The 22023-nt window shown below is 48.4% G+C and overlaps 1 protein-coding gene across 4 annotated transcripts in view; it reads left to right on the top strand.

The window, feature by feature from the left end:
* The window catches only part of HSPA12A (heat shock protein family A (Hsp70) member 12A), a 181322-nt gene that overhangs the window by 127194 nt on the left and 32105 nt on the right, over nt 1-22023 (top strand). For all 4 annotated transcript variants that reach the window (XM_019034718.4, XM_004050156.5, XM_031015608.3 and 1 more), the window contains 3 exons: nt 15625-15710; nt 17605-17732; nt 21749-21935. In XM_019034718.4, coding sequence (XP_018890263.4) covers nt 15625-15710; nt 17605-17732; nt 21749-21935 — 401 coding nt within the window. The remainder of the gene's footprint in view (nt 1-15624; nt 15711-17604; nt 17733-21748; nt 21936-22023) is intronic.

The following is a 22023-nucleotide window of genomic DNA, read 5'->3' as shown; positions in this document are numbered from 1 at the left end:
TGTCCTAACACCCCTGTGGCACTTACCATGGTGTCTCATGAAGAGTCCATGTGCAAAATAGATTTTTACAGGGCTTTTAATTATAGTGTTTTTAATATTCAATTTAATATTTAAATTGAAATCATCCCGCTATGTTTTGGCCTGAGATCTCATAGTTGGATTCTCATAAATTAAATACCCATGTGATGCATGTCCACAAGATAAGACTGATGACAGCTGGGTAGGGATGGGCAGAGGAGGGCTCAGGACAGGCACATCGGGTGTGGGGTGCAGGGGATGTTTCACATCGGCCCTGGTTGGTCCTACTGATGAACTTCCGGGTCATACCACCTGTCTTCCTGTTGCAGGGTCAGCTCCTGGAACTCTTCTTGTTCATTAACCCAGAATGTCCTCAGTGTGGTGTCTATGCCATTCAGGACCCTCCCAGACTAGGTCTGTGGAGAGAGAGCGAGAGGCAGGGAGACAAGGGTTGGTTGGAGCCGTGGGCTCGTGTGGGTGTCCCTAGCACCAGCTCCCACTTCTCCAAGTCCAAGGCATTCCTGTGGCCACCTCCCAGCAGTCAGCACCTTGGGCACAGACATCTTGGGCTCTGTGGGGGAGGATTGTGCGCCTGCTGGAAGTCAGGCTAGTCACCCTGCGCCTGACCCGTCTGGAGCATTCCTCTCTGCAGAGGAGATGGCCGCTGATTGATTGAGGTCCAGATGGAGCTGTTAAAGATAACAATGAAGTCAGAGAAGCTGCCCTGCCTAATGAAGCAGGCAGGCCTGCGCCTGGGAGGGACAGGTCTGTGGGGCAGCAGTAATGAAAAGCCAGAGACAGACCACCCTGGGTGCCCAAGACCTCCTCCCTTGCCTGAACTTGGGCAGTTGTCCATCTGTGCATGGTAACAAGGTATAAAGTCTCATTCCCCAGACCCAAGGACTGCGGAGACTGATGTGTCGGGGCTGGAACAAGGGGTCCTGGAAGGCCACGTGTCTTCACTCCTTCTTTCATAACATGTACACACCAACGTGGGTGAGCAGCCATGATGATGAGTGTGAATATTATGGCAGCTGGGGCCATCTGCATGGCCTCCCGGGGCCCCTAAACACAGCATGTACATTATTTCCTGGAGTGTATATGTTTCTGAGGCCTGCTGTCCCCACCGCAGCTCAGTAAAGGGTTTGGAGAGACTCATATTTGCATTTCAGTGCCGGGGAGGGGAGGGATGGGGATTAGGATGGGTTTGTAGTTTGTTTGCTCTTACCCTGCTATAGTCACGCACACCCGGGTTTTCGTTTTGTTTTGTTTTGTTTTGTTTTTAGTGAGATTGACTTACTTTAAGTTCAAATTCAAAAGCTCATCAAAATTTAATGGTCAGTATTTTGCCTTCTCTGGGCCAGGAGCTGGCTTGGTACAATATAAAAAGGTGGGATAGAGGGGGCGCCCTGCTGGCCTCATCACAGCTGCTTGGCCTCAGGTGGGACGCTCTGGGTGACCTCTGGATCCTGTGCTCTGTGGAGGAGACCTGGGAGATGCCTTTCTGTGACCTATGGATTCCTTGGGAAAAGACTTTGAGCAAATTCAGTCCCCAGGAGGAATTGTTCATTCAGTGTCTTGTGTATTTATCTCTCTTTACTGCTCTGAAGTTAGGGATTCAATTTCAACTGCTTTCAAGATTAGTTACTCTTGAAATTTTGCCATGTATACTTAACTTAGCAAAGTCTAAAGTTAATCAATAACTTAACCCAGTTTACTAATTCTTTTTGTACAAATGTAAGTCTGTCATTGAAGATTTTGTACTTACAAAGTAAGAAGTAATTAGGGATTTTAGACTTCAAAGGTCTTAAAAAGTCTCTGGAAGGACTTTGTCTCCTCTCTTCTGACATGGAAGTCTTTGCTGTCTGTGCTGCGGCTGCCTGTTCTGAGGGGAACATTTAGCCTCTGGGGGTGTCCCTGCATCCTGGGCAGCTCCCATCGTGCCTCCCTTCCAGGCTGCAGTGGGTGGTCCTGTCTTGTCCTCTCTCAGAGCTCCTTGGAGCATTGGCCTTCTCTTTTCCTTTATTTCCTGGAAGGAGCATTTTCTTAGGCAGGTTCCTGCACACCTCCCTGCCCAGGACCTGGCTAGCTGCAGCTGGCATGTGCAGACGGTCACACAGCAGAATGTTTTAATGCTGTGCAGTTTGCCCTCCTGTCAAAGGTGGGTCTGCAGAAGACTAGTTACAGCTGCAGGTTTTGAGGCTTTCACTAGCATTTATTCCGGCATAGCTTGAAACAGCTGATCTGTCAGGGGAAGCACCAGCAAGTCAGCCTGCAGCACCCCAGCAGGATGGCACGTCTGGCCTTGGGGAGGAGTGGGGCCATTCTACTCTGGCTAGCCAGCTTCCCAGCACCTAGGGGAAGAGTGAAATTGCAGCTGTCTGACTAGGGCACTGCCCCGGCCCTGTGCCTGCATTCTTACATTGCCAAAGAGCAGGGTGTCTGGGAGAGGCCAGTGCCAGCTCTTGCCCCAGCCCCAGTTGGAGAGTCTGGAGTCCGCAGCTGGATCAACCACTGGATGGGTCCTGGGAGAAAGTTGTGGCCAACTCTACCAGGCACAGAGGTTGGAGGAGGGAGGGGGCGGTGCCCAGGGTGGGTGGCGGTGACTGAGTCCAGAGACGAGACTGGGCTCCTGAAGGCAGGGGGACAGGGGCACTTCTCCTTACAAGGCTGATTCTAGCAGCTCTTTGATTTGTTTTTAATTGAGATATAATTCACATACAGAACTCGCCACATAAAATTCAGTGGTTTATAATATTCACAAGATTGTGCAACCGTCACCACTATTAAATTCCCAAACATTTTTATCACCCTGGGAAGAAACTCCTATTCATTAGCACTTACTCCCTAGGTCCACTCCCAGTAAAGCCCTTTACTTTTTCACTGCTCTTTGCTGCAAGCTGCCAGCAGTACAGACTTGAGTGGGAGTCACAGAGTCCAGGAACCTCAGGGCTGGAATGTGGTAGAGACAAGGAGCTCAGGCACTGGTGACAGGGACTTGCTGGCTGTGTGGTTTTGGGAAGATGCTTAACCTCTCTGTGTTTTGGTTTTCTCTGCTGTTAAATATTTCCCACCTCATTGGGTTGTTTAATAAGATAATATGAGATGCCATCTAAGTAATAATAGCTACACTTGTTAAGACCTTTGCCTGCATTAGTCTTATTTAATCCTCATTAATCCTGGGAAGTATGAGTTATTATTATCCCTATCTAATACATAAGGAAAACCAAGCACCAGAGAAGTTCAGTAATTTGTTCAAGGTTGCACAACTAGGAATCAGTTTTTAGTTGCAAAGCATGGAAAACCTGATCCTGTCTTGTTTACAGAGAAGGGAAATTATGACCAGAATGGGAAGTCCAGGGGCCCAGCAGGCTGATTTGGCAGCTCATGGACCCCCTCAAGGATGGAGGGAGGTTCCTTTGGTAGTGGCTGCATCTGTGTGCTGGTGGCAAGGTGGCAGCTGCAGGTGTGGCCTCACGTCCCTGTGCGTCCACCCGCTTCTCAGGGTACTCACTTAAAAGGTGGGGTGTTTCCTCCCAGAAGCCCCAGGCCGACTTCCTCTCATGTCCCATCAGTCAGGACTGTGGGTCACAAACCCACTCCCACGTTCCTCATTGGCAGCGGGAGGAGGCTTGCCACGATTGGCTTAGATTACTTGGGATCTACCCCAAGTTATCGGGAGGGATCACACCCCAAATGTAAAAATTGGGGTTTAGTTAAGAAGCAGGAAATGGATTTTGAGTGGACACAGCAGTATCTTGGCAGCATCTACCAAGACCAGCAGGGACCTGAGCCGAGGTCTGAACCAGCCCTCTGAGGTCCGAACCAGCCCTCTGAGGTCCGAACCAGCCCTCTGAGGTCCGAACCAGCCCTCTGAGGTCCATGGCCGCTGCACTTCGGCACAGCTACTCAGCCTCTACAACACCCGGCATGTAGCAAGTGTTCAGTGAATCTCGTGTCGATTCATAAATTCTAGTTCTCACCCCACACCCCTGAGTTTTTCTGACCTTCTGTTCCTCTTCTAGAACTCAGTTAAGTGGTTGCCTGGCCTCTGCTTGAGCTTTACTTGTGGAAAACTTAGTACCTTATCCAGCATTTTCTTCCCTTCTTTGACCATTAAGTGCCATGGCTACTTTTTGGGTGAATTAGAAAAAATCTGCTTTAGATGCAAAAATTCAAAAAAAGGGGCCTGCTCTAGGCAGTGCAGCCCTTCAAGGCTTGGAAAGATGCCTTTGTGGTAAGAAAATAGCACGCTTACCTCTGGGTAAGTGCAGCCCTGCTTGGGAGGTGTCCCTCAAGGTTGGTGCCTTTGTGCAGTGCACAAACCATACAACTGTTTTGGGATGTCTCTTCCATTAAGGAATGCTGCAGAGGGGTTTTTAATATGCTCAAGCCTCTGCCCTCCTGGGCACTGGCAGAGAGTGGAAGGTTTGTGCCCGAGTTACCCAGGTTTGGAGGGCATAGTGGCCAAGGGTTCCCCTTCCTGCCTGGAGATGGTGTATCTCTCTCTCATGAGAGGGTTCAGCTGAAGAAGGATGAACCTTCACCTTCCTGACCCTTACCTCCTCTTCCCTCTCCCCTCCCCAGGGACAGGTGGTGAGTGTTTGGGAGGTGAAAGATTCTGCTCAAGGGGAAACCAACTGGCCTGGAATGGCCTCGGCCCTTTCTTTAGCCTTAGTCCAGGCAGCACAAGCTGTGCCGTGGCCTCTGAAGACTGAACTGTCACAAGGCTGTTCATGATGAAATTGGGGAAGTCTAAACCCAGGGCTTCCAGAGGCCCAGGCAGGTGGAATCTTGTCCTTGAAGCTGAAGAGAGTCTTGACATTGACCCAATGAGTTTTAGAATGGAGACTGGGCTTCCCTGTAGAATACAGAAAGGCTCAAGCTGTGGTCATATGGCCTCTCAAGTTCTTCTAGGTTATTCTGAAAGTTCCCTGGGGTGAGCAGACAGCTTGGGGGGCAAACTGGGGCCAGAGGGTCTCCTTTACCCCTGGCAGCACCGGCCCTCACGTTTCCTATCACTAAGTTTTCCTGAAGGTTCCCTTTGCCAAGTTCCTGTCTGGTGGGAATTTTTAGCTTTGATTAACAAGCCTAGAGAAGCAAAACGTAAAGGAAATGTATTTGCTGACATTATGCAAAGGTGGGGGCTCTGCTTGTCTCATTGTGTAAGCACACGGTCGTTTTTTCAGCAGCAGTTGGAACGATTTTATAATGATGATGGTAACAACAATAATAAACAAAATAACATCCATAATGTATCGGGTACTTGCCATGAGCCAGATTTTACAGATATAGATGCCCACCCAGTGGCATGCATCTAGGACGTGGTCATGGTGGGATTTGAGCTCAGGCTTTCCCGACTTTGAACAAGTACCTCTAACATCTCTCTTACCAATATGTGCCTCTCCTACCTGGATCTTCGGATTTGAGAGAGAATTATGGTTTTCGAAATAGAGTTTTGCAGACCAAAGAATATGCCACACAGTCTCATGAGCCTGCAGACAGAGACAGCCAGGAGCTGCCCTGTGATGGTGACTCCTGACTTCCTCCAGCTATTTGCTCGTCTGTGAAATGGGGATTTACATTCACACCTGTCTCGTAGTTAGAGATGATGCCTTAGTGGCACTGGGAACGTGCAGGTGTGCAGGCTTGGAGTCAGAGAGCTCTGAGTCCACCTGGGTGGCATCCTGACTAAGGATGCGGGCTTCTTTCTTACCCTTCTAGGCTTCATTTTGTCACCTACAGAATGGGAATAATGATAGTAATTCACAGCAACCTTCCTTACAGGGCAGGTCCCCATGAGATACACCTGTAAGGCTCTTAGCTTGCATGAAATACACATTCAGTGAGTGCTGACTATGATAGGTTTCCCAATAGAATGCTGGGTTTGTATATTTCTAATGGTTTTGAATTAATAATTTGAGTTTGAATAAGCTTGCAAAAGAGCCTAAAAGTAAACAAAAAGATGCATGAATATCTGACCCCATGAAGGAATTTGGAAAATGGTGGGTGGAGGGTGGTGTTTATTTCAGAGTTTCACTGGTCATGTGTTCATTGATAAAGAGTGACGGGGGCCCTGAGAATACCAATTCTCACTTCATGGAGGGAGAAGGGGCCACAGAGGGAGGTGAGGCAGTGTCCCCAGGCTCACAAACATCCACACCTCCACTCTCTTCATCCTCCTCAGGAGCTGTTTTGTTTTTCTTCTGTTCCTCTAAGAGCAGCAGCCGAAGAGCCAACTCTGGCTTTGCTCCTATTCCAAAGCCGTCCTGGTTCTAGGAGACATGCCCCTTGGCCTGCAGCCCACGTATGACTGCTTGGCCTGCCACCTCCACTCATCCCAATGCTAAGGCCAACCCAACCTGGGGCCTGAGCAGAAAACCCAGTGCCCTTGTCCCCAACAGGAGCACGTGCGTGCACACACACACACACACACACACACATACCCCACCCCACCCCCCAACACACACCTGCCTTTCGGGAGGACTCAGAGCTTGTACAAAGGGTCACAGGGTGACATCTAACATCAGCATTTCAGCTCACCGTTCCTGTCTGGTGTGAGAACCACAGGAAGATGCCAAGGCTGTTACATCTTGCCCCTCCCATATGGCATTGGGATCTCAGCAAGTCTGAAGGACAAAGCAAAATGGGCATGTCAGGGTCCTTTAAGTGATCCTGCCTCTCTGCAGGGGCATGCCCTACTGTTTCTCAGACATGGAGGGGCCCAGCAGGGGATGGAGGACACCCCCCACCCCCACCTCCTCTGAGGCCCTGGGTTCACAGAGCGGCTACAAAGTCTAGGAGCTGTCAGCTGATGACCAGAGGGCCCTGTACCTGAGATCTGGCTGGCGCCCATCCCAGAGTGGGAGCTGCTCAGCTGGTGGCTGGACATCTGTTTTGTCATCTGCGAGGGGGCCAGTGGGTGCCTGCTGAAATTCTGACTGCTCTAAGGGCTATTTAGTCAACTGGGCCGACCAGCCTCAGCCCCAGAGAAGCCTGCTGTTTGGGAGCCCTTCACCCACCCTGAGACCCAGGTCCAAAACCTTCCCAAGCTTTCAGAGTCCACATTTGTAGGTTTCAGTGAACTCGTATCCTTATTGGTTTGTTCATTCATTTGCCAAATATGTGTGGAGCACCTACCATGTATGGGCCAGGTGCTCTGATGGACAGCGGAAGAAAAACATTGACCTGCCGTCCTGGAGCTTCCATGTAACTGGCACATTCAAATCACAATTATTTTGTTATGGAAAGTTTTAAACATACAAAAGCAGAGCAAATATTATACTGAAGCCTCATGAATCTGTCACCAGTTTTAGTCATTATCAACTTGTGGCCAACCTTGTTTAATCCCTGCCCCTTCCCTCTCCTGTTATTCTGGTACAAATCCCAGAAATGCTATTGTTTTGTCTGTACATTTGAGAATGTATCCCTAGAGGACAAGGGCTCTTTTAAAAATTATGTAACTATACTATTAATAATAATCCCTTAGCATTACCAATGTCTGGTCAGCATTTACGTTTCCAATTGGCTCATAAATGTAACATTTTTGGATTGTTTGAGTTAGGGTCCACTAAAGGTCCATCCACTGCATTTACTGGAGTTGATGTGTGTTTTAAGTCTCTTCTAAGCTGCCGCAGTTGGTCTCTGGGGCAGTCAGGATAGCCTGGGAAATTATCAATGCCAATTGTCAGCCAGCCTCAGACGTACTGGATGAGAAACTCTGGGGGTGAGACCATTAATCTGTGTTTTAACAAGCCTCGGGGGTTCTGATGCACAGCAGAGCTGAGACCTTCTAGTCCATAGGTTTGCCCTCCTTTCCTGTAGATTTTCCTTGTGGTTATCTTTAGGAGAAACCTGTCTCTCTTGTCGAGTTTCCCCCATCTGGGTTTTCCAGTTGATCACCAGGAACTGATGCACAAGTTCCTCTCTCATCTGCACCGGGGGAGCTGAGAAGGCTCTTCTCTCTTAAAAGAGGGGGCTGACTTTTAGAGGTGGAGGTCCCTGAAGGGTGATGCAGAATTCACCTGCTGTAGAAGCAGGATGCACGCTAGGCAGGGGAACAGCATGTGCAGTGCCCAGAGGCTGAATCAAGCACAGATGTTCCAAGGCCTGTGGATAGGTTTGGTATGGCCAGGGATGTGGGGCAGTAGAGAGAGAAGAGACTGCAGAGGAAGGTGGGGTGGACTTAGAAGAGCCTGGGGTCAGTAGTGTGCTGGACTTTATTGCATGGGAGATGGGCATCAGGGGAAGAGTCTGACAAGGTTGAATTAGGTGAGCAGACCTTGATTTTGACCAGATGGCTTTGTCTGTATCTGCAGTTATGGCTTTAACTGCAGGGTGAGTGTGGCTGGGGGAGGGGGCAGGCCCAGGACAGGGAGACTGAAAGTTCAGGAGGATCTGGACCAAGGCTGTAGTGGTGACTTAGCAGAGGAGCCAGCGAATGCAAGAGATGCTAATTAGAAGTAATGACAGGGCTTGGGGGTAGAATGAGAAAGGAGGAAGTCTAGGGACTCTTCCATCTGGGAGCAGTGGTGGTTTTACTGGCAAAAGGGGTATCTGAGGAAAGAGGCAGACCTGGGTGGTTTGAGAGCTGATCCCACATTGTTGGAGGTCACTCAGCATAGCATGTATGTTACTAATATCCAACTCAAGAGAGTTGATGCCTCAGTTGGGAAAGAACTCACTGGCGCTCTTAGTCTGTGGATAGTCACTGAGTCCACTTTTGGGTACACATAAAAAGTCCATCCATTCATCCATCCATCCACTCACCTATCCATCCATCCATCTATCCACTCACCAACCCATCCATCCGTCCATCCATCCACTCACCCACCCACCCACCTATCCATCCATCCACCCACCATCCACCCATCCATCCATCCATCCATCTATCCATCCATCCATCCATCCAACATTGAGTGCCTGTGACATGTCAGGAGCTATGGAATTAGAGATGAAGTAAGACTTGGCCCTACCCCAACAAGCAGAGTCCATGGGAGAGAAGCCAGGAGGACAGAAACATCTTAGTACCATGTGTAGGATGATCTGGTAGAGCCTCTTCAAATGCTGGATGCTGGAGGGAAGGGCTGTAAGGTTGAGGAGTGTAATTCATGAAAATTAGTGGTAAAACTGTTGGTCAAGCAAGTGTGTCTTCACCTCTCCCAGCAGTTGCCTGGACATGTATAGACACAATTGGAGGCCCACGAACCAATGCATGAACCTGCAGTTAGGAGAGAGACTGTGAACCACCCCTATTGCCAGTTTGGTATTGCAGGGACTCGGGGCTTTTCCTGTCTTGGGAAACTCAGCTGCCCCAGTTCGCTCTCCCTGGGACATTTCATCTCTTGGACTATTCAGGGAGGTAGGAGGGGTAACAAGAAGTTGCTACCCCGTGTCAGGATGGGCCTGATGCTGCCCCCAGCTTGGCCTGGGCTTGATGCTACTGTCTCTGCCATGGTAAATGCTAATTTCCATAATTATTATTTAGCATTTGCAGAGCGGTTATTTTACACTCAGTGTTCTTTGTAGTGAGAGGGTCTTCTGGTTCATGCCAATAAAATTTCCATTTACTCTGGACATCCACCATGGTGATTAAAAACAGCCCATAAATTATTTACTGAAATGGAAGTTCAGCTTACGGTAATAATGCATTAGTTCAGCTAGCCATGAAGCCTGTTATAGGGTAATAAAAGATTTTTTATTTTCCTTCTGAAAAGATATTTGCCAGTAACCTACATATGACCCTGAGCTGATCAGTTTTCAAAGATGACACTGCAGGCAGGCATATAAGGAGAGAAAGAGAGAGAGCTTTTTTTTTTTTTTTTTAAATAGCCTGATTTTAGGCAATCGTTAGCAAAGGCCTGACATCTGACAGCCAGCAGGGAAAAAGAAATGAAAATATATATATATGTTGCATTTTTTAAAATCATAAGTACCAGACCTTAAAACTCCTTTTCAAATTGGGTATTTATTTGATGGATATGTAAATCTGAAAGCTAACAAGAAGGACTGTTTAGAGAAACTAGAATGTCACTATTGTTGAGACCACCTGTCACATTTCCTCGGAGCCTGGAACCTTGTAGAATAAAGTCAGCCCTATGGTTCTGTCTTCATCTTTAAACATGTATTTATGGAGCAGAATTGATTTTATGTATCTCAGAGAGTCTGTGATTCTGCTCACGGCCATTTGCTGACTAATGTCTTTGGCAGAGGAGAACAGCAAGCAAGTTCATGAATTATGGCTCTCTTTGAGGTTCTCTTATCAAGACTATTTTTTATTTTAAGAACATCTGCTTTGATTAAAGCCATTAGAGCTGGGATCACATAAAATTGTGTCGGAATTTTATATGTGTTGCATTTTACAGCAGGAACCCAGATGAAGCCTGCATTTTAATCCTTATACCATTAAGACCAGCAATGAGGATTAACCTAACAAACTAAACTAGTTCCTCCTCAATTGCCTGGTTTGGGGTTGTAAGAAATCCTGGGGCAGGAGACTTGTTAGCCAGGATTTGATACTTTTATTTATTTGTCCTCTACATTGCTGCAAAAATATTTTCATTTCTTTATATACCCCTCTTTCTGGCAAAAATTGTTTAATGTGTTGGAGTGGGGTGTTCCAGGATTGTGAGTTAATCTATAACCACCCTCATCACCTTATTTTTATGTTCACTAAAGTTTAAAAAGATTGTCTGCTCACTAGCTCTACAAGACTGAAGTGATGTTAAATTATCTAACACGTAGCTAATAGCAAAGGAGACATGATGATTAATTTTTGTTTGTTCCCCAGAAAGCTCTTTTGTTTGTTTCCCAGAAAGGTCTGTTCCCCAGAAAGGTCTCTTCCCCTTCCGCTTAACCATAGTTTTGTGGCTAGTAGTTTGCATTCTTGAAAGGGTCAGTGTTGGCCGGGCACAGTGGCTCACGCCTGTAATCCCAGCAGTTTGGGAGGCCGAGGCCAGCGGATCACGAGGTCAGGAGATCAAGGCCATCCTGGCTAACACAGTGAAACCCTGTCTCTACTAAAAATAAAAAAATAAAAAAATTAAAAAAAAAAAAAACATTAGCTGGGCGTGTTGGCAGGCGCCTGTAGTCCCAGCTACTCGAGAGGCTGAGGCAGGAGAATGTCGTGAACCTGGGAGGTGGAGCTTGCAGTGAGCCGAGATCGCACCACTGCACTCAGCCTGGGCGACAGAGCGAGACTCAGTCTCGAAAAAGAAAAAAAAAGAAAGAGTCAGTGTTTCTCTGATTCCTTGATGTGAAAACATCGACTCTCTCTGTATTATGGGATTTCAGGGTAACTTAGTGCTTGAAGTGGAAGATGATTTGAGTAGGCCTTTATTTAATCTACTTGGAATGGTGCTGTAGGTATTTCTTAAAACTCCTAGTTCCTTTAGCTCTGTCCTTGATCACATTTCTTGATAGAGCATTTTCTTTAACCTGTCTTTTAGCAGTCTTCCTTCTCTACCTCCACAGAAGGGTCTGGATTTTCTTTTCTTCAGCTTCCTTTCTTTCTCTCAAGCCTCGACTATAGGAAACTCTATTTGTGTCGAGGTGTTGACTTGGCCTTTCTCTTCTGTTCCTAGTGTGTCCAAGTCAACCCGTGGGGACTGAACTGGACTATCCCCTGGGTGAGAGTAGTCCCGAGGGAGATATTTTTGTGTTAGCTTTATAGAAGCAGTGGAGGCAGGGCCACACTTAATGGCATTTGGGATTCCTTACTATAGATAATGGCCTCTGTATAATTGACAGCCAGGACACACAGCCTACACTTGGTATGTATAGGGCATTCCATACATCAATTCTCTCCTGTTGTCCATTAGCTTATATCTGTCAGATATTCATAGATTAATAGATAATATTCTGTTGACCCTTTGTATTTTATTTCTGATCATTTACCTACTGAATGAAAGATCTCAAGCCTTGTTGGGACACATCAGAATTAAACTCCCCATTCTCCTCAGAGGGTGAGATAGGCTTTTCCGTTTTTTTTCCCCTGAGAATTTTTGAGCATCATTTTGACATCCTAAGTAGTGAAGTAGAGAAACAGTAGCATGTCTCTACTGGCTGTGTATATTTCTGTGCTGTACTGATGGACATTCGCTGGTGAATTATCTTTGATTTGGAATATACAGATATACAGATGTGGGTGTGCACCATGTGCAGGTATCTCTGAAAATGTTACCCCTCCATACCTTCTGTGCAGATCAGTTTTCAATCATTGCACAGTGTAGCTGAATTTTAACTTCTGATGGAAAAAGTCCATGAAGTTCAGCTGCCTCTAGGCCTGGCTGAGTGATCAGCAAGTCAAATGATTTGTTTAATATTGGCCCAGTTGCCGTGGGGTTGAGGGGAGGTACAGGAGAACCAAAAAATCCTTGCTTCTTGCCCTCAAAGTATCCTAGAGTCCCCTGGGGACCCAAGACATGTGTTCCATGTGTGGCTCAACCTTGGCTATTTTGCAAATCAGTGAGAAGACCCAGGGCTCTGAGAAGGGCTGAGTGATGGGATAATTAGGACCAAGCAGCAGCGGGGTGGATAGTTTGTCTGCAGATAATAGCTTGTTTGCTAATTGCCAACACCAGATTTTCTGGGCAATTAGACATTTGGTTTCTTTCAGGACCGTCTGTGCAAATGTGGACACATGGCCGCAGGCCTTCCAGGTAGCAGGTGGAGAGGGTGGCTTCTGGTGCTGATGGCATTTCTCTGCAGGCTGCCCAAGGGCTGTGGGCAGGGAGGACCTCTCACCAACAGGTGGAAGGACCATCTGGCTGGAACCCCTAGTGGGGAGGCAGAGTTCCCCCTGCATTCATGGAAGGGGTTCCCTTGTGCTGGGAGATTAGCAAAGATGGTGGAGATCAGCAGGCTGGTCTAGGAACTGAGCTGACTTCTCCATTCTCTTTTCAAGAGCAATTAGCGCCCACGGCTAATAGCGATTCTGTTAGTCGTGGGTGCTAATAGAAATCAGAAATAGCTTCCCTTCGCAGATGAGCAAGTTGATTTAAACTTTTCAATAAAGTTTTTAAAAAAAGTATGTAAAACATAAAATTTGCCATTTAAACCATTTTAAGTGTATGATTCAGTGGCATGAATTATATTCACAATGTTGTGCAACCATCACCACTATCTATTTCCAAAATTTTTCACTACCCCAAAGAGAACTTCTGTACTCATTAAGCAAGAACTCTCCATTTCTCCCTTCCTCCTACCCCTGGTCACCTCTCATCTACTTTCTGTCTCTGTGAATTTGCCTATTCTGGAGATTTCCTATAAGTGGAATGATACAATATTTGTCCTTTTGCATCCATGTATTTTACTTAGCATATTTTCTGGGTTCACCTATGTTATAGCATGTATAAGAATGTTCTTCCTTTTTACAATGAAATACTATTCTGTTGTATGGATATACCACATTTGGTTTATCCCTTCATCTTTTTTTTTTTTTTTTTGAGATGGAGTCTTGCTCTGTCACCAGGCTGGAGTACAGTGGCACAATCTCGGCTCACTGCACCCTCCGCCTCCTGGGTTCAAGTGATTCTCCTGTCTCAGCCTCCCGAGTAGCTGGGACTACAGGCATGTGCCACCACGCCTGGCTAATTTTTGTATTTTTAAGTAGAGATGGAGTTTCACCATGTTGGCAAGGCTGGTCTTCAGCTCCTGACCTCAAGTGATCTGCCCACCTTGGCCTCCCAAAGTGCTGGGATTATAGGCGTGAGCCACCACGCCCAGCCTATCCCTTCATCTGTTGTTGGACACTGGAAGTGTTTCCAACTTTCTGTTATTGTGAATAATGCTGCATGAACATTTGCATATAAGTATCTCCTTGAGTCCCTGTTTTCAGTTTTTTGGGTAGATACCTAGGAGTGGAATTGCTGGTCATATGGTAATTCTGTACTTGACTTTTTGAGGAACTGCCAAACTCTTTTCCACAGCAGTTGTCCCGTTTTATATTCCCACTAGCAATGCTCAAGGATTCCAATTTCTTCACATCCTTGACACACTTGTTATTTTCCTTTCTTAAAAAACTGTAGCCATCCTAGTCAGTGTGAAGCCATATCTCACTGGTTTTGATTTGCATTTCTCTACAGACTAATGATGTTGAACATCTTTTCATATACTTGTTGATATATCTTTTGTGTATTTTCTTTGGAGAAATGTCAATTCAAGTCCTTTACCCAGCGAGTTGGATTTTTGCCTCTGTAATTACTGGACTGTGCCTCTCCCTCCCCGAGATAGGAATTGAGCCTCATCAGGCGGAGAGAGGCTGTGAGCTTGCAGAGAGTGGGAGGTGGCTGTGCAGATTTGAGGCTTCACATTCCCTCTTGCATGATTCATTTCATTTCTACAGCCTGTTTGGTACCCACTGTAATGATGCTGCCTGAGTCCTCATCAAGTAGAAAAAGTAATCAGCAAGAGCCTGGGGTTAACCCAAAGTGATTTAGCAGAAGAGGCAGATGGAACCATTCCACCTACTCCCCTAGAAGCAGACAGGCTTTTCTCAGACACCTCAAACCTTCTGGTTTCCTTGACCACAAGTATTGCCTTGGAAAATTACCCACTTCTTCCTAGCAGGTTTCAGTACGTATGTACTAAACGGAGCAGGATGTGCAGAACACCGAGGGTGGTGCTGGGTCGTTGCAGGTGCCCAGTGCCCGGCCTTCGTCTCTGCGGTGGGAGCACGCAGTCCTCACTCAGCTTCTCTGTGCCCTGCCAGCCCTAGGCAGCAGGCAGGGAGAGCACTGTAGCGCGTTCCAATGCCGGCCAGGGAGAGTGTTTTTTCTCCCAGGGGGCCCATTCCTGGGGCAGAGCCACTGGCTCTGGGAAGACTTCAGAAAAATGCTAGGCCTGAATGATGGTGAGTGCAGGGGAACAGACAAAATGGTGTTCCTGCTGCTTAGCTGCTGGCCCTTCGCCTGTTAGACCTCGTGGCTGTTGGGTCCCATCTGCAGGGGCTAGAAATGCTGATCTGTCTGCCTTTTTGCTCTGGTTTTTATGATTGAAAAAGGTCCCAAACCTTCAGTATCACTGAAGAGAGATGAATTCACATGCCCTGGCAGGGGGAGGGAGGAGCTGGTGCATCTGCTAGGCAAGGACGCTCTTTCTGAAGCTTTGTCACATCCTACATTCCTAGGATAGGGGTTGCTCTTCCTTGGGGGAGGTACCCCTCACCCCTTTGGGAACCCGAGGGCTGTAGATGCTCTTCCAAGAAAATGCACACAAAAATTTGACATAATTTCAGGTGGCTACAGGTCCTGCTAGTCCATCATGGAGCCTGGCCTCTGGCTCCCCAGACAACACAGCCAGGAGCGGGGCTTTCGGGGACTGACCAGCATCTCCAACTAAGCTGGGTTGAGTGGCACAGAGTGAGAGGCCTGGTGGCGACTGGGAGGAAAGGAGCATCTCATATGGTCGAATTCTAAATACCAAATGCAAGGAGGTGCTGGAATGGATGTTCCTGCCTTCCTGGCTGGGGCTGGGTCTTGCCCATTTCGTGAGCTGGCTTTGCAGAGGCCGCAGTGCCTGGAGGAGTTAAGGCCATGCAGCCCTCATTTCTTCCCCCTGGGTCAGTCCATGCCACTTCTAAGGAGGCGACTTTGTTTTTCCTTTCAGAAACGGCTCCCACATCTGCATATTCATCTCCAGCCCGGAGTCTTGGGGACACAGGAATAACGCCTCTGTCCCCCTCCCATATTGTGGTAAGAAGTGTGTGTGTGTGTGTGTGTGCACGCGTGTGCATGAGCACACGTGCGTACTGACTTCCTTTGCATTCTGGGTCTGATCTCACAGTTCAGGCTGCTGGACAGCCCCTCACATTCACTGGTTGGAGATTAAGTTGACCTGGTCCTGGCCAAAGGAGCCCTGCCAAGCCCCTTCCCCCACTCCGGGCCTGGGAAGGCTTTCTGTGCTGTGGCTAGTGCTTCTGGAGCAGGGGCCTGGGTGGGTCACAGAAGAAGGTGAGATGGGAGCAGCCCTTTAAAGATTCAGGGTCAGAGCCTGTGAGGCGTCCTCTTGAGAGGAAGCCGCTGACTCTGGCTAGTGAATCGGTGAATACATGGATTCTGTTGACCGCGGTTGTCTGCGGTATCCAAAAGACCCTAGCAGTATAATCGCTTCTGGAACAGCTTGCCTGGTAGAGAAGCCCTGAGCAGGGCTTCATATGCATTGAGTGGGGCTAGAGATGGGGCTGTTGCTCCCACCCTGCCCTGTATGAGGAAAGATGGATGTTAGGGGGCAGCCGTTTAGAGGGGTGTGCACGTAGATGCACAGGCAGCCAACCCGAGTGAGTGCCCAGAAGACAGGGCAGCTTTGCATGAGCTGTGCAGACGTACAAAGAAGACCCAAGGAGAACTGCGGAGTCACTGCTAGGTAGGGATGCCAGCCTGTCCTGGTTTCCTGGAACTGTCCGGCCTTTACACTGCAAGTCCTGCACCCTGGGGACTCCTTTATTCCTGGGCAGACTGGGAGGGTTGGTTCCCTAGGGCCAGGTTCTGTGGTTTTCAAGCTTTGCACCCTGAAGTTGTCCTGTAAGAGCTTCAGGGCTGTGGGGGAGGGGAGCGGTGTGAGGAGAGGCCAGGCGGGTGGCATTCTCACCCCTCCCCTCCAACATTTGTTGGTTTCATAATTTGGAGTTCTGTGGGAGTTAAAAAAAAGTGTAAACTGCTTAAAAAAAAAAGAGGCCGGGCGTGGTGGCTCATGCCTATGATCCCAGCACTTTGGGAGGCTGAGGTGGGCAGATCACGAGGTCAGGAGATCGAGACCATCCTGGCTAACACCGTGAAACCCCGTCTCTACTAAAAAATACAAGAAATTAGCCGGGTGTGGTGGCGGGTGCCTATAGTCCCAGCTACTCGGGAGGCTGAGGCGGAGAAGGGCGTGAACCCGGGAGGCAGAGCTTGCAGTGAGCCGAGATTGCGCCACTGCGCTCCAGCCTGGGCGACAGAGCGAGACTCTGTCTCAAAAAAAAAAAAAAAAGAAAGAGAGAGAGAAAGTCTTGGAAACCTGAAATAGCCCGACCAAGTGATCTAGATGAGGCAAGGCCCTGGGCCCTGACAGTCACCGTGGGTCATGTGGCTGGCCTGGTGGGATTGGACACGGTCCTGGGATGCCCAGCCCTGCTCACATGCATGAAATGCCAGCGCAGATGGAGCAGTCACCTGGGTGTACAGAGGGCACAGCTGGCGAAATGCTCCTGGCAGTGGCCAGAGGTCTGCACAGGGTCTTGCGGAAGGCAGCAGGGCTTGGAAGAAGATTGTATCTGCTCAGGAACTAGTGGGCAACCAGCCCTGATGATAGAATTTCTGTAACTAGCCGTGTGCGGGCACGGTCGATAGAGAGGAGTGGGCAAGCTGCAGGCTTTGTCCAGTCAGCCTGGCCCTCCACTCAGGGATGCCCCCATTTCTCCCTGAGCCATTCAGGCGGGGGCCCAGGCTGGGCTGCCTTCTCCCCAGGTGGTAGACTTGAGCTGGAATATAGAATGTCTTTCTGTCTGCAGGGGGTTCACAGCTAGGCAAGGTGAAACCCCCCAGGGGTGTCTTCCTGAAAGCCAGGCCCACCCCTCCACACCCCCCATACCTCACTGTATATCTGCAGAACGACACTGACTCCAACGTCTCAGAACAGCAGTCATTTCTCGTGGTGGTGGCCATTGACTTTGGGACCACATCCAGTGGCTATGCCTACAGCTTCACCAAGGAGCCGGAATGCATCCATGTGATGAGGTGAGTGCTGTGGGTGGGAGGGCCACGTGGCTGGTGCCAACCACTGCACCTGTGGAGACTCCGGGCAATGAGCCAGTGATTGGCACTTAGGAAGACGGCCCTGGATTCTGTTCCAGCTCGGCTCAAGCTCACCATACCACTGGGGACAAGCCATTTCTGATCTCTGGGCTCTAGGCGCCTGGTTTGAAAAGACGTTGGTTTGATTCTGATTTAGTTGGTCTGGGGAGGGGCCTGGGCAGTATGTTTGAAGCCTGGCCCGGATGAATCCAGCTTGTGGCCTGGGTGAGAGGCACAGACCTGTAGTGTCTGTGATGGAGGGATCCAGGTGCCAGCTTGGCCACTTACTGTGTGACTTTAGGCAATTGCTGAACCTGCTAAACCCCAGTTTCCTCATCTGCGAAATGGGAATCCTGACAATACCTCCCTCACAATGTGTGTGTGCAAATGAAAGGAGATTGTCCATTAAGTGCTTACTGTGTAGTAAAATGAAAGCAGGGAAGGTGCTTGCCCTTTATTTTATTTTTTTAAAATTTTGTTATTATTATACTTTAAGTTTTAGGGTACATGTGCACAACGTGCAGGTTTGTTACATATGTATACGTGTGCCATGTTGGTGTGCTGCACCCATTAACTCGTCATTTAGCATTAGGTATATCTCCTAATGCTATCCCTCCCCCCTCCCCCCACCCCACAACAGTCCCCGGTGTGTGATGTTCCCCTTCCTGTGTCCACGTGTTTTCATTGTTCAATTCCCACCTGTGAGTGAGAACATGCGGTGTTTGGTTTTTTGTCCTTGCGATAGTTTGCTGAGAATGATGGTTTCCAGTTTCATCCATGTCCCTACAAAGGACATGAACTCATCATTTTTTATGGCTGCATAGTATTCCATGGTGTATATGTGCCACATTTTCTTAATCTAGTCTATTGTTGTTGGACATTTACATTGGTTCCAAGTCTTTGCTATTGTGAATAGTGCCGCTATAAACATACGTGTGCATGTGTCTTTATAGCAGCATGATTTATAATCCTTTGGGTATGTACCCAGTAATGGGATGGCTGGGTCAAATGGTATTTCTAGTTCTAGATCCCTGAGGAATCGCCACACTGACTTCCACAATGGTTGAACTAGTTTACCGTCCCACCAACAGTGTAAAAGTGTTCCTATTTCTCCACATCCTCTCCAGGTGCTGGCCCTTTCAAGTGAAGAGAAGTGCTGGGGTGTTGGTAGCCAGAGGCAAAAAGCACCTGCCAGAGAGAAGGCCGCATGAGGGGAATCTCAGCCAAGTGGCCCCATAGGCAAAGTTGTCCTGGGCCTCCTGGAATGCACTCTGTGCTGGGATGCCCCCTTCCCTTCCCCGCACACCCAGCACCCTGCAGGCCCCGGGTGCCACCCATCCATGGGATCCCAGTCTTGATCCATGACCTTCTTGCAGGGTGTGACCCCTCGAATCTTTGGAAGCCCAGAATTTATCATCCCAATTTTCAATTCCAAGGGATGACTCTGAAGATACATTGTAATTGGCTTTGCAGTTCCTTCAACTGAGTGATTGTGGAATTTAGTATTGCTCCTAGATTAATATTTTTTAGTTTTGTTGTTGTTGTTATTTTTTTTTTAAGAGACAGGCTCTTGTTCCTTTGCCCAGGCTGGAATGCAGTGGTGTGATCATGGCTCTCTGCAGCCTCAAACTCCTGGGCTGAAGCGATCCTCCTGCCTTAGCCTCCCAAGTGGCTGAGACTACAGGTGCATACCACCATACCCTGCTAATGTTTGTATTTTAGGAATTTTTATAAAGGGTTGTGTAAAGCACAAGTCATAATAAAAGTGACTCCCACCCCAATCTTGGTTTAAGTCTCACCTTTCCTCTTGAAAACCAGACGTGGCTCAGCCTGAAGCTCTTGTCCTAAGAGGGTACAGACACTCTTGGGTGTCATGTCATCAGGAAATGATGAAAAGCCGGTTCTATAGCCAACTCTGTTGACAGCATCGCCCTTGGTGTTCAGTTGCCACCAGGAATCTCTTTCCATTTAGCCAGACAGATGCTGTGAGGGTCTGCGCTGCCACCACTGACCCGCAAGATGAAAAATCCCAGTGGAAAAGAATATGCCATTAAAGGCTAGAATCAATGTTTATCAGCTTCTATGTAGTTGTTCTAAGAAATGTTATTTCCACAGAATAGTCATGCAGTGAAAACAGAAAAGAAGGAGTGGAAATAACTTTGAACTTGCTTGGGGAGGGGTACTTACGAAGCACCACCATAGTTCAGGGCCTCTAGAGGAGATACCTTAGTAATGGTAGACATTTTGGAGGGAGGTTGGTTGGTTCTACCTGAATTTTGTTTCAATCAGAACATATTAGCATAATCATGCTAATATGACAAGTTATAAGTGAGAAAGTTAACTTTTTTTTGTACTAAGTAGGAATGAAGGAACAAAAATTTGAAGGGAAAAAGCTCATGGGGTCATTCTCTACTGGTAATGTCACTGTTAATGTTAATGACAATTCCATTTGTGAAGGGCAGTGTGTGGAGCAGCTGCCTGGCATGGGGGCCATCCCTGTGTCTCAGTGCGGTCACCTCGGGGACTTTGGCTGCTGGGGTAGGAGCAGCATCCTGATGGAGCTTGACAAGGAAATTGACCAGGGATGATTCCAGACCCATTTGAGCAGCAAATATCAGTGGAGGCCGGAGCTCCATCTGGACCGAGATGGTCCTACTGATGCTTAATGTCATGGGGTCGGGAGCAGGTCCGGGCTCAGCTGGGAGCGTGGCCACCTCTCCAGTGGGCGAGGAAAGCGGCTCATTTTCCCTCCTGCACTGCGTCCCCACCTGAGGGCGCATGGGCTGTGCACGGGGTCGCATCGCCAGCGGCAGGCCAGGAGCCAGGACCTGGTTGGGCAGGGAACAGCTTGGCCTCTTGGTGGCCCTGGCCTCTCCGCAGTGGCCCCAAAGGTGAGCGAATACATTGAGTTTCCTGTCTTCCCCTTCCCCCTTCCCTTGCTCTCACTGCAGCCTCTCTCTCTCTCTGTCATTTCTTTTTAGAGATAGGGTCTTGCTGTGTTGCCCAGGCTGGAGCGCAGTGATGCGATCATAGCTCACTGCAATCCTCCCACCTCGGCACCCCAGAGTGCTGAGATCTGTTTCTATGGTTCTTTCACCTCTGCTCCAGGATAGGTCTGAGCCTCCTGGCTTCCCTTCCCCTCCGTTTAGCCCAGTTTGCCCTTATGAATAGCAGCTCTGATTCTGTCATACCCCTGCTCTAAGACCTTTAGTGGCTTCCCATTATTCACAGAGTAAATGTCTAAGTCCCCAGGGTTCTCCTCAGCCTGATTTCAGCTGCTTTCCCAATTGTGATTCTCACTCTTCCCATTTTCACAGTCACTCTTCCCACTCACATACTCTCTCCAACCAACGCAGTCACTTCACATTCTCCACGAATGCCCCGGCTGGCCCACCTCTGAGCAGCCTGGAGTATCCTTCCCTCCTTTGAGATCCAGTTGTCTGTCTCTTCTTCAGTTCTCCCCTGAATCCTGCATTCTTTCCTCTGCCCCACCAGCTGGCACCTTGGGCATCTCATTTGCATCTCATAAGGCAGGTAATTATGCATTTGTCTATACCTACCTTGTTTCAAACAGGATTCAAGCTAGCAGTATATCTGCTATTGAGTGCTTGCAAATTAAAAATACATTGCCTAGCAGATTGTGAATTATTTGAAGACACAGACATAAAAGTTTCATGCCAGCACCTGGCAAACATGTAGATGCTTAGAGTAGATGCTCAGTAAACACGGAATTAAAGACTAAGGCAGAGCTTGTTATTGAGCAAGAACTTTGCACTTGCCCAGTTCATCTCCTTTTTAACTGAAGTTGTGTCTCTAGTAGCTGCTCATCCAGCTGAAGCAGAGTGCCTCTGGGCACCCACATTACTGACACTCATGCATACAGTAGGTGTTCAAATCTGTGCTGCCTGAATTGGGATTTTGAAAGAAGGCCCCATAACTTCTGCTTCCCTTGGTGGCAGGCGATGGGAGGGAGGTGACCCTGGTGTGTCCAATCAGAAGACTCCAACCACCATCTTGCTGACTCCCGAGAGGAAGTTCCACAGCTTCGGGTATGCCGCCAGGGACTTTTACCATGACCTGGATCCCAATGAGGCCAAGCAGTGGCTGTACCTGGAGAAGTTCAAGATGAAGCTGCACACCACTGGGGTGAGCAAGCCTCTCCCCTGGGCCCAGGTCCCCCGCAATGGAGTGCCAAGGCTCCTCCAGCCTTGGGGTGGGGAAGGGATGTCCTCCC

The sequence above is a fragment of the Gorilla gorilla genome, chromosome 8 (assembly GCF_029281585.2).
Source record: "Gorilla gorilla gorilla isolate KB3781 chromosome 8, NHGRI_mGorGor1-v2.1_pri, whole genome shotgun sequence".
In the NCBI taxonomy this organism is placed as follows: domain Eukaryota; kingdom Metazoa; phylum Chordata; class Mammalia; order Primates; family Hominidae; genus Gorilla; species Gorilla gorilla.
This window is presented reverse-complemented; position numbering and strand designations above follow the sequence as displayed.